A 13540-nucleotide genomic window follows, 5' to 3' on the forward strand; every position below is an offset into this window, starting at 1 on the left:
GGTTTTGGACTTTGAAAAGCTTTTATTCAAAGCTGTGAACTCTATTGCTGCGTCTCTTTAGAAATACAGAGCTTTTCTCATATCAGCCACCTTTCTGTATGAGTGTAGAGGAGTAAACACGCTTTGTCCCAGTACATTCTGGATTTGTAAAGCAATGACTGGATATTTGGAGATATTTCAAAAATACTACTCTGATGCAAAACCAGCGGCCAAATAAAATAAATTTCAAGGTGGGACAGTGAGATAGTGGGTGTGAACTGTTGGTTCTTCTGTGTTTTTGTGTAGGTTAAAAGCCCTTAGGTATAGCTCAGCTTACACTGTAATTAGATTGTCAATACTCAAATGATCACTACCCTGTCATCAATAGCCCGGTGCTCTAACCTCTGAGCCACCGCTGCCCCACTGTGATTTAAAAAAAAGAATTGAATGTCATGATGGGCCAATAGAAATGCTTTAAAATGACTTGGGATAAAATCAGTTAACATTGACCTCCATCAAGATATTTTTCTTCTCCTGTAAAGTTGCCATTTTAGTTTTTGAACCAAAACCGAGTTTTTGTGTGACAGCGATGATTGCACATAAACGCATGAATTACTATCTTGCCATTCTTATTCCAGTAAGTCTCATAGTAAAATATCAGACATATAGCCCATTTAGCAGTAAATTTGACCAGTGTGACCTTTAGGCAACTGAGCTTATTTTTTATTTAAATTTTTTTTTATGAAAACACTTTCATATTAAACTCTGTTTAATATTATGACAATCAATGTAAGTATTCTTTAATTGGTGAGTCAGTGCATCATGAAAATGATATTTAGTTTAATATAATTGTTTTGGGTGAATTCAGGATTGTTGAAAAATTAATAAAGAAATATTTCTGAGGAAAATATTTATACAGTAGGGACAAAACGTGACTTTCATTTTGTCCAAAACGTGAGTGTGGATTTTATTCAATATAATTAAAAAATACATTCTGAATTTTACTCCCCCTACAGTTGTTTTTCCCCCTTTTAATTTTAAAGGTCAGAATAATGTGTTCACACAGGTCTAAAAAAAAATCGGATCTGTGCCTCTTCAACCCTGTCATGTGTAAATGTTACCTCACCCACTCAAAGGTGTGTTCTAATTCAGTGTAGAGTTCAACTCGTCTTAAAGAGGTGATTATAGGTATTAATCTGACGCTTTATTCTGCTCAGAAAAGACCTGCACCTCCAGCACCTCTCTGCTTCACCACCGTTCCATCTCACTGCCTCACCCTGCCCTCAGCCACATCCACTCATTAAAAAAGACTAGAAGACCTCTGTAGAGCTGCACTGCCACTTCCCCTCTGCTCCTCTTCACTCCTTTCCTCCTCTTGCTTTCACTCTCTTGTACACAAGCACACATTCTACAAACACTATCTTTTTTTTCTCGCTATCTAGAGCAAGTCTAGTGTAGATGCTTGTTAGTGAAGAGCTCCCTCTTCCCCCATTCTCTCTCTTCTGCTGCTCTCCTTTCTCCTCCCTCCCTCCCTCTCTCCCCCTCTCTCTGCCTCTCGTTCTCTGCCTCGTTTTCTAACTCTGTTTAATTATTGAAGAACATGTTGAAGCTTCTTTCCCAAAAAGATCAATAAGTAGCTACTGTAGCTTAGTCACCACACACACCTAACCCACACTGACACACACACTTACTCTCTAATTACTACAGCTAAATGCATCTACACATAACCAACCCTGACCCTGACTTCAGCTTCAACTATACATCTTGTAATTCTTCTAGTGAAATCTATATATTGCACAAGAACACTTTTCCTCACAGAAATCTGCAGTTTGTCCCCCAGTGTCAGTGTTCATGTTTTTTCTGCCGTTGTGGGGATGCATGGTCCCGCAAAATGACCAAAACAGCACAGACATCTCCATTAATCAATATTTCAATCTCATTTGAATTTATTTTTACTCTTCTTAATCCATATATTATCATAAATTTCATCCACCGCTGCATGTCTCTGTTTATTTCAGTCATTTTCTCTTGCAGGCTGCAGCCCAGGACATGCCAACCCAATACTTTCAATAAACTACACGACTCTAATGTCTTATTCTGGCTACAGGGAATAGGAAAACAACTTCCAAGCCAAATAAACCAGCATGAGAACAGGGGAGAACATGCAAAAGAACTTGCATTCATTGCTAGGCTTCCAGCAATCAGAGCAGTTTACAGCACCCTAGCCCAGCGTCTACTGGAGTTTGGGAGAGATCGCTGGGTTAGTGCAGCTCTAATAAATAACTATAAATTTAACATACTTCTCCCTTAAAACCTCCTGACCCTGTTGTTTCTTTCCCATGTATCGAGAGGCCCTGTTCCTACTGTTCTGCCTGGGGTTACCCAACCTGGCTCTTCACTACCCTGCTGCCTATTGCAATGCTGTCCTGCTCTGGGTCTTCACATTGTTTTATTCATGCCTTACTGCATAGCTGTGCATGTGACTTTAACCTGCATGGACTTTCACATTATCACTAAGCATATGTCCTACACGCACTCAATTTATGGCTTGGTGTCACATTTGCCATAGCTCTTTCTCAATACTAACTGAGGGAGTTTTTACCTGGCCACTGTTGCCCTTGTCTCTGTAGAGCTGCTTTGTGACTTTTATTGTGAAAAACACCACAGAATAAATGTAATTAAAGCAAAACATAAATAAATCAATCAGCATCAACATTACAACCAACTGCAAGATTGTAATGAACAAGATCTTTGAAGATGTCATTAAAATGCTGGCATGCGATCATTTATCCTGTAAGTAGTGAAGTAGGGTCTTTAAGGATTGAGCCCTTGGAGCCACTGACCCTGTCACTAGTTCACCAATCATCCTTCCTTAGATCACTTTTGGCAGGTACTGACCACTACCTACTAGGAACACTCTACAAGACCTGCTGTGTTGGAAATTATCGGAATTTGGACCTTCACAATCAATCACCTAAATTTTTTCGTCTTTCCTACATTTCTGCATTGTGACACATCACCTTCAAGAAATGATTGTTCACTTGATGCCTACCATATCCCACCCCTTCACATGTTATGGCTGATCAATGCAAATGTAATACATCAATATGAATAAACTTGTTCATGTATGAATCTAAAACTGCTAACATTAAATGCATCAGCCCATCAGCCACTGATGTCTGAATTTTTTACCACTTAAGGTGGACTGCTACGTGCAAATAATTCAAATTTGTTGCTGTTTTACCATCATAAACATTACAAGTAAAAACTCAGATCACGTGTAGAAATCTGTTTTTTTTATAATACGAAATGTCGACCCCCTGGTTTCACCTGGTCTATCACCACAACTGTAAAGAACCACCAGCGTTGGAACAGTCTCTAACAATTAACCATTTGACACCAAACCAAGCCTCTGGATTTAACTATTAAATTATGTAAAAACTATGAAAAAACAGTAGAATTCCATTATAAGCTAACTAGCTAACAACTACTTTACTGAGGTTAATCTGTCATTTGTAAAAATGTGCATATTTTGCATATAAAATACCCCTAAATATTTAGCCAGTGAGGACAGGAAATGCCCCTTAAAAATGACTGTTTATTATCCAGGGTTGGTGTGTTTCAGTCTCCAGTCTCCATGGCCCCAACCCTCCTTTCCACATTCCTCTGTCCTTTCTCCCTATCATTTTACAGCTGTGTGTCTTCTGCTGGGATTTGACACAGGCCATCGAATGAAGCCTAGCTGACATGACTGGCGTCTCCAGGGAGGAGGGTTGTCATGGCTTACCTGCGGTGATTGATGGGTCAGGGCTGGACGACTGGTGTTAGGTGCGGATGACAGTGAGGATGAGGACGGTGGGGACGAAGATGGAGGGGTTTTTTTGACAATGGAGAAGAATCAAGTGAGACAGCAGTGACACACAGATGATGTGAGTCTGGAAGTCCAGGTGAAATTATACACATACACACGTACATAGATACACTATATGGACAAAAGTATTGGGACACCTGCTCATTCATTGTTTCTTATGAAATCAAGGGTGTTGAAACAAAAGTGTTTATCCTGCTTTTGTCAGGAGTAACTGTCCCTACTGTCCTGGGAAGGCTATCTAGCAGATTTTGGGACATTGCTGCGAGGATTTGATTGCATTCAGCGACAAGAGCGTTAGTGAGGTCAGGGCATTGGATGACCACCACCCGACCTCCTCCCCAGTTCAACAACTTATCCCGAAAGTATTGGATGTAGAACCACCAATATTCCAGAGAACACAGCTCCACTGCTTCACAGCTAAATACTGGGAGGGTTATTTCCAGGTAGCCCATGTCTGGCGTTAGGCATGGGACCAATAGGTCCATATTTACCTGCTCCAGAGAGTGCTGTTCTATTGGCAGTACATCTCACAGGCACTAGACAAATGTGTGCATTTGTACATCTGTGTCAGGTCAGCAGTGGGTGCAACTTAAAGTATCTGAATGGACTGATTAGAAAGTGTATCCACAAACATTTGGACATATAGTGTATGTATAGCACTGACATTGACTGTAAGTAAACAAACACTTAAGTAAATTAACTTAAGTAATTGAAGGGTTGAGACAAACACAAGCACACATACAAGCTAATGTACACATATATCATGCTACCACAAGTATACCCACCCACAGAGCCTAAAGGCTCATTTGTGTTCATTGTTAAATACAGATATGGATATGGACGGAACCCACCCACATTCTGTGAAAGCTAACTGATACAGATTGAAAGGAGCAGTACCACTGGAAATCGTGGGGGCAGTGTAGGTAATAGTTAGAGTGAGACACGACCACTGTCATATGGACATAACGAAGAATCTCTGAGGACCCTATCTTACACCCTGCACAATGCTAATTACTATCTTACACCCCGCCCACAGTCTATTTTCACGCTTTCTGCCTGCATCGTTTAAATAAGCAACAGTGCTTGCTAATACACCTACACTGATGGATGTGTTGGTCTTGAAATGAGGTGTGTTCAGGTACATTTCTGGTGTATTTCTATCTTGGCAATGGAAAACACAGGTGCACCACTGGCTGAAAACAACCTAGGCAGACGTCAATAGTCAGGTGTTCATTGTTATCTTGGCTGTGAATTGTCAACACAGGTGCGTGCCCAATGCACAGACATCCCCGCTTATTACGCACACATGGACAGACCCATAGCGCGTGCCAGTTGGCAGCTATGCAAACCTTTGTTTTTTTTGGCTTTTAGAGTGACATGCTGATTGGTTTATTGCAGGTTATGTCCCAAACACACCCATGATTAATTAAGAGACTTAGTACATGGCCCATAGTCCTGTAATGGATGTATTGCTTAATATCCATGCCGTCGTAAAAAAAAAAAGATACATGGAAGTACGTGGGCAGTGTCGGTTATAACATTTGAAACACACATGTTCAGACATAAAGGGAGTATAAATGAGCCTTAAGAGTTCAGTGCTTGATGTTACTATATCTGTTTTAACCTGATTTACTCTTTGGGTTAAAAAAAAAGAAAGAAAAATAGCCATTGAAACAACACTTTTGGTGTCTGTTCCTTGCCTTAGCCAAGGTGGTTCATATAAAGTCAAGGCATTTGTGTCTGGAAAACGAATGAAGACAAACAGTGCTCTTACCTTCCGAGTGATGGGACAGGATCAGCAAGTTAATGCAAGTGGCTCCAGCTCCTGAGCCGAAAATCGTGATGCGCTCTGGATCGCCCCCAAAATGACCAATATTCTCGTTCAGCCAGCGCAAAGCCTGGATCTGATCCAAAAGCCCATAATTTCCTTTAGCAGACTGGTCTCCTGTGCTGAGAAAACCTACAGAGAGAGAGAGAGATATGGAATAAATAAGGTCATCACTTTGGCAAGTGTTCGTTGCTCTTAAGCAATAAATTAAATTGAAGTGAACTGCAACACAGAGTAAGGGAAGAGAGCTCAGAGAGAGAAGGGAGAATAAGGACAGCATAGCTGCGAGGAAAACGTGTTTTATCACCTCCCTCAACTCGTTAAACCATGTTTTGAAAAGTCGTCCAACACCTTGATTTCTCTCAGCCAACTTTTACACCCCTTTCAACAGACACACAAGACAATGGCAGTGCCAGCGTTCCCCATTCAGGGCTAACTCACAGAACAAAACCAAGGTGTACTAATAAAAGTGGGACTAGAGTACGTGTGTATCTGGGAGAGGAACAGAGAGAGTTTGAGGGAGAGAAAGAGAGGGAGAGAAAGAGAGGGAGAGAGAGAAAGAGAGAAAGAGAGGGAGAGAGAGAGAGAGAGAGAGAGAGAGATGGTGGGTGTTTTGAGCTCAGTTGAAGAGACTGTTTCATCTGCCTCCAAGACACCAGCAACTCTACATGATCAAAGCTTGACTCTGCAAAGAACACACACACATACACACACACAGATGCTGAGTGTCTCAAAAATGCGTGAAACGTCTTCTGAATGCTAAAAGAAAAGCAGAAAAAGCATAAAAGAATGACTTTTTGCTACACTTCTACTGATTCCCACTGGGTCCCAAAAATATTACCATGTTGCACTCTCTTATCTCCTTTAGCACCGTACAATCATACAATTACCCTCACAGCATGTGGATCGCTGCACGGCATAAGCTTGTGGACAGATTACACATAATCTGCAGCTTACAGCTAGAGTGAATGTGTTAAGGGGTCTGTCTGACATATCAGACATGTCAAATGTTTGATAGGTGGGGCCAGAATGTTTTTTTTCTTGTTTCGCAGCCGTCACTCATGCCAGCCTACACTACAGCAAGAGGACAGACAGTGTGTGTTTAATCTCCCAGACTCTTATGACAGTTTGTCTGTGCTTGCAGAGAGGAGTCAGACTGGTTACATTTTAATGGGAGCAGAATTGAACTGATTCTAAGCAATTTCTTTTCTTTTTCTTCTTTTTTAATGTGCTGATTCTGATCCAGGTGGAGCCAGTGAGCATTTACACCGATAACATCTATAGCCATAACATCTACAGTGCCATCTGTCAAGGGGTGGATATATTAGGCAGCAAGTGACCAGTCACTTCTTGAAGGTGGTGTGTTAAAAGCAAGAGCAATAGGTAAGCAAAAGAATCTGAGACAGTTTGACAAGAGCCAAATTATGATGGCTAGATGACTGGGTCAGAACATCTCCAAAACATCAGGCAGGTCTCATGGGTATTTTCTGGTAAGCAGTGCCTACCAAAACTGGTCCAAGAAAGAACAATCAGTCCATCTCACAACTTTCAGGACTTAAAAGATCTGCTGCTAGTGCCTTGGTGCCAGATACCACAGGATACCTTTAGAGGTCTTGTGGAGTCCTCAAATATTCGTTGTGGTGGCACAAGGGGGACCTACTCAATATTAGGCAGGTTGTTCTATTTTATGGCTGATTGTGTATGTGTTCTAGACACATGTCTCAATGTTAAAACTGCATTAAATTGGACACAATTAAGTTGTGTCCTCCTCAAGAGAAAATCTGGCCTAATCAAATGGGTCAATTTAAAAATCCCAAAATTTTAACTTGTTTATTTACACCCCAAAAAACCTTTTGACACAGTCAAGTGCAACGGCCCCTTCAGGAGATTATGATGTTGTTGATACTTGTAACACTGGAGAGCAGCACATCACCTCCCAGATTCTAGGTGCTGCTAGTTGTGGGGATATGGGTTGCAATGTGATCTAGGCCTCATGGCTGTGACTTTTTCTGTGCCAGTGTCCGCAGTAGAGGAGCGGAGGAACCGGGTGGGTATTATCCTCACCAATGTCTGCCCCTCTCCAAAACAAACTGGACAACCAAGCTAAACACACATCAGAAGGGAAAATACTGGTTAACCAATTAACCTGGCAACAATATCTTCAACTTTCTAACAGCACACTGCATTGAGAGGACATCGGTAAGAATCAGGAATAATCACAAAAACAATCACAATGTTTTTGTTACAGTGTTACACATATGCTACGGTATGCAGCTCCTGTGAGCCATTGCAGTGCCGTAACCCCCCAATAAAAGCAGAGTGTGTTTCATTCTGAAGCACAATAACAGGGTTGTAAACATGCTTGTAAATCTGCACCTGAGCTTCACATGCATACTATATATATATCAAACAACAACTTCAAATACTCAAAAAACCTTCCACAGCACACTAAAAGCAACAGAACAGGTGGATAATACGCAAATACAACAAACAGATGTGCTAGGCAACATTTGGAACTTTCAAGTTATCTCTTAGGTGTATAACAATTCACATAGTGATTCATTTAATTTAATACAATACAGTTGTGTCTGAATATGATTCATTTGGTTAAAAGCCTAAATAAGAAGCGCCTGAAAATCGAAATGCCAAACCTAAGATGTTAATGCTTCCATTATCAGTTTATTAGAATATTCAACATTAGAAAAGTATAATATTTTATAATAATGCGTTAGCCCCAAGCTAAAATATGGTATGAGGATGTGCTTTTCCTTCCTACTCTTGATTTTGAGGTAAAAGGGAAATGATTTCATGGTCTTTCCTCACTGTGGGCAGGCTTGTTTCATTTCTATTGCACTTCATGCAGTATAATCTGCATCAAAATAAGCAGTACTACAGCTCCAGCCTGTGGAATGTATTGTTCAGTGCCTGTGTGTACTGAATCTAAAGGCTTGCACTGAACAATACAATACAGTGCACTGTTTTAACATGGAGTGTTCGATTACCCACTTCTACAACATTCACATTTTGGCCCGATACACACATATTCACTTCACTAAAACTGCTCAGTTAGTGAATGATGTAAAATCAGCTTCTCAAAAACCTCACACACACACACACTGAGAGACTGGCCTGCTCACACACCCATCCCCACATACTGGTGCACAGCAAGGCGTCACAGACAAACTCCTCTCGTTTGAGAAATGCACGCTAAAGAGAGAGGAGCTTTCAGTGAACACACACACACACACACACACACCAGAGCCAAGTCTGCAATTATAATTACACATCTACTGTATAGTCGCATGGCTCTGCAGCTGTCACAGCACGAGCTGGTACTGAGTGCAACTGCTTAACCATCTGCACACAAACGCACACCCACTGTAAACACACACACACAACTTACACAATGTGCACAGCTTGCCATGCAAGATGCATGAGTGGTCTCAGAATACTGGCAAAGTTATTCCTACAATGGTGCTACCTAAGCTAGAAGGACCTGGTCATTTTTTCCTGTTAACCACAGAAAGCAGCACATGATCATAGAGAAAACAGTCGTACGATACACTGAAAGTTCTATTTGAACCCTTATGCTGCTATTTTAACCCTTTACATTACAACAAAATGTTCAGTTTTCAATTTGCCCAGCACTGATGTCTATAGCAACATTAGCTGTTATGCTGAGGACTGCAGGAGTAGCAGAGGAGGAAAGCAGGAGAAGACAGCATTAGAAAACCTTCTGCAAAAATGCACATTTTGCAAGATGGCAAATTATGTGCATATTCAAACTACACATCTAAAATCACTGCTGAGAAGATAGAGACTTTAGCCATAGATTCTTTTACATTGGCTGACATTTAAGGTGTTTTCACACCTGCACTTCTTAATTCGGGTAAATCAGACGCTGGTTCATTTTCACCCTTGGTGTGACTGCAGTAATTGCACTCAGATGTGGACCAAAACAACCATGCCAAGACCCTTGAGAAGAGGTGGTCTCTGCCCAGCCCTAAATGATCTCTGGAGCAAAACATGATCTGACCTCGTTCCGACCCAACTACCAGGCACGTATGAGATAAATGGTTCCCATTTAGCCTTTTAACCTGGTATACTGCCCAGATAATTACTACAGCTATGAACAAATGCCATCTCTGCTGTTGCTCTATGTTGAACTGCACAGATACATGCACTAGTCCAGAACACAGGTCCTTCTTCCTGTATTTACTTTCTTGCTCCTGCCTCAGACAGGTCTGACCAATAAGCAGAGAGAACGTTCACATGTTGTTTGTTGTGACACATTTGGTGTCATTTTGGTGCACTTGAATTTTTCCCTTGCGCCTTTGCGAGTGGAGGATATGCTTTTTTTGCCATAGCTAATGTAGACGTACACTTGGCATCATCTATTGTCAAATTTTAAAATGATCTCTTGGGCTAGTACTGGATTGATAGATGTCATCTGTTTCAGTCAGTGACTGTAGAAAGTATGGACAAGAGTGTCAAATGTGAGAGACGTTGCACTCTGCTGGCTGGCTGCAGTATGATATGTAGCTCCGCCCATCTGCATATGTTTTAATGACAAGGTCTGGGAGAAGGAGGGCAGGTCTGGCTCCTCCTCTGTGCTGATGACCTACCTGGCTCTGGTGTGTTAAGTGCTGGAAATAAACACAAACACTTGTTAATGCAGGTTTTTAGGTTTTTTTTTTCTCTATGTTGAACTGCACAGATACATGCACTAGTCCAGAACACAGGTCCTTCTTCCTGTATTTACTTTCTTGCTCCTGCCTCAGACAGGTCTGACCAATAAGCAGAGAGAACGTTCACATGTTGTTTGTTGTGACACATTTGGTGTCATTTTGGTGCACTTGAATTTTTCCCTTGCGCCTTTGCGAGTGGAGGATATGCTTTTTTTGCCATAGCTAATGTAGACGTACACTTGGCATCATCTATTGTCAAATTTTAAAATGATCTCTTGGGCTAGTACTGGATTGATAGATGTCATCTGTTTCAGTCAGTGACTGTAGAAAGTATGGACAAGAGTGTCAAATGTGAGAGACGTTGCACTCTGCTGGCTGGCTGCAGTATGATATGTAGCTCCGCCCATCTGCATATGTTTTAATGACAAGGTCTGGGAGAAGGAGGGCAGGTCTGGCTCCTCCTCTGTGCTGATGACCTACCTGGCTCTGGTGTGTTAAGTGCTGGAAATAAACACAAACACTTGTTAATGCAGGTTTTTAGGTTTTTAATTTGTAAGGCTTAATTAGAAGGCTTAATCATTTTAAGAGATGTGCAGACAGATTTCTGAACCAACACATAGAGCACACTCTAGTGCTGTGTGCTGCTACTTTAAGCCTGCTCTAATTAGTGTGGTTTTATGCTTACCATAATCATCGCCATCATCATCATCATCATCATCATCATTATTATTTCTTGGCTGTGCTATCCTAATTATACTACTGAAATGCACATGTGTGTGTGAGTGTGTGAGAAAGTTCATAATGCTAGGAAATGATCTGGGCTTGGCATTTCATCCCTTTCACTGATCCACTGCAAGAAATGCTTAAATGAGCCACTTAGTAGGGAGCTACACATCTGAAACCACAGCTTTCAAAGGTTTCAGCCAAACAAAAGCAAGTAAGAGCAAGACAAATTGACTATTTATAAGACTGAGCTACAGAGTTCCACAGCATTCCTCATTTAGACTTCCCAGTTCCTTTTTTACAGCCCCTTTTTCTCTTCTCTCGTGACTCTCTTGCTTTTTGGCTTTTGTTCTAATCTCTCTCTCTGTAAAAGCTTCTTGGCAGAACTGCTCAAAGCAAGTACAAAGCAATTAAAATCAGAGTCAACATTTTACATATGTTAAGCTGTATTAATTGAGAAATTGAGGGGAGGGGGGTAAATAATGAAATAAAGAACACAATGAACTAAATACAGATGGATTTAAATGGGATTCTCTGTCCAACACTCTTCTTGTTTTTTTCCCTTTTTGGTTCCAGGAGGAAAAGCCTCAGATCTGAGCTGTTTCTATTCATTTTCATCTCTTCCTTTCTATCTGACCTTCTCTTCTTCACTCTCTTTCCATCTCTCCTCTAATTTACCTCTATTAATAAAATATATCCTGCTCCTCTCTCACACTCTTTCAGTCTTTCACTTTGCAGCTTTTCCTCTCCCTTCTCTCTTTCTCTTTCTCTGGAGATGGGTGGATGTTCAGTGAAAGCTGGAAGTCCAGGCCTGCTCTCAGTGGACGCTGTTTCATGCCTCATTCTACTGCATTCTGATTAGATTCAGAACCGAGGCTTAAATGCATGTACTCAACATATGTTTGTGTGTGTGTTTGACTATGGAGCTGGAACACTAATACGGATGTGTAGTCACAGATATGAGACTGGTGATATGGTGTGTATGTGTGCGTGTGTATGTGCGCTATGCAGAATGAACGCGCACCAAGACTACTGCTACTAGTTCTTATTCAAATACAGTCTTGTTGTGCATTCATTGGATTCTGTACACGGCTTGCACAACTGAAGTCTGGGCCTGTGTACTGACCCTCATGGTTTACGGGGTTAAATGTGTCATAGGATGAGTGTAGGTCTGTGTGTGGGTGTGTGTATTGTGGATACAGAACCAAAACTCTCAGTTTACACTAGTGTGACTCTCGCAGAATTTGCAGGGACACACGCTCTCAGAGAAATGTGAAGAAAGCAGTGAAGGCTGAGAGACAGCTTAGATTGAGTGAGTAATAGAGCGAGAGAGAAACAGAGAGAGAGAGAGACTTTGTATAAACATCGTTGTTTATCAACAGCAGGTGCATGGCCTATATTTTATACCCAATTTACACCCCCTTTTTTCAGTCATGTCCATTTTTATCAGCATCACATGAGGCCACCAACACTGGGAGGTAAACACCAGCATACGCTTTCTCCAGGTCTGATGAATCGTCACCATCTTTTTTTTAAAGCTGCTACTATTGCTAATTTCTGTCATGTCAGCGAATATTAGGTGTGGAAATCTCTAGACACCTCACGATTGGATTTAATTATGATTCAGAGAGCTGCAATGCGATGATAGAATAATTATTTTGATGCATCTTTTCTTTTTCGCTGTGTGACTCTGCTTGGTAAAGTATCTGTTATGATACATAATGAATTTGCTTCCATTTAATTAATAAATCAAGTAAGTCAACTGGAAGGTTTTGCAGTGGGGCTTTGGTGGGAAAAACACAGTAGCCTTGACACACTGGGCAACTTGAGGTTGAGGTTTAGCATGTAGAGACAGCATTTCACATGTAGGAAATTACCCATATTTACTCTGCTGTCCTCTACCATTGCAACTGGTCTACAGTCCATAGCTATCTATTTTGCAGTTCCGTTTGCAAGTCGGTCACTGGTAGACTTGCATAGTCTGCGTTAGACTTGGATCTCTGTGTTTGTGGATAAATGCTTTGTGTTGAGGTGATGTCTCAGGATTAAGGTACTCCGGTGGTATGTACATTCCTTGCTGCAGAATGGATTACCATGGAGGACTATCCTGTGCAGCCAGTGATGCATCCTGGATCCTGGCGCCCAGCTGATGATACATGTGGTTTATATGTAATGAAGGGGATCTCAAAGCTGAAAATCATTGATTGATAGATTTGTATTTTGTTAGTGGCAAAACCAGGCATTATATTGAACAAGAAAGCACATGAAGTAGAGAATAATACATTTTTTGTGACTATCATTTACTGCTAATAAGCATTTACAGAGCTCAGAATGAGCTTGTGCACTCACTCAGGAAAGTAGGATTAAATAGGCTTATCCACTCTATACTATCTTTCACACAACATAGTGTCACAATGGAAGCAGTGATTCTACATGTTAAAAAAACTTAAC

The 13540-nt window shown here is 41.1% G+C and overlaps 1 protein-coding gene across 2 annotated transcripts in view; it reads right to left on the reverse strand.

Annotated features, from left to right (window-relative positions):
• nlgn2a (neuroligin 2a) overlaps nucleotides 1–13540 on the reverse strand; it is a 197597-nt gene that overhangs the window by 7502 nt on the left and 176555 nt on the right. For both annotated transcript variants that reach the window (XM_072687420.1, XM_072687419.1), the window contains one exon: nucleotides 5625–5810. In XM_072687420.1, the coding sequence (XP_072543521.1) occupies nucleotides 5625–5810 (186 nt within the window). The remainder of the gene's footprint in view (nucleotides 1–5624; nucleotides 5811–13540) is intronic.

Source organism: Salminus brasiliensis, chromosome 9 (assembly GCF_030463535.1).
Source record: "Salminus brasiliensis chromosome 9, fSalBra1.hap2, whole genome shotgun sequence".
NCBI lineage: Eukaryota > Metazoa > Chordata > Actinopteri > Characiformes > Bryconidae > Salminus > Salminus brasiliensis.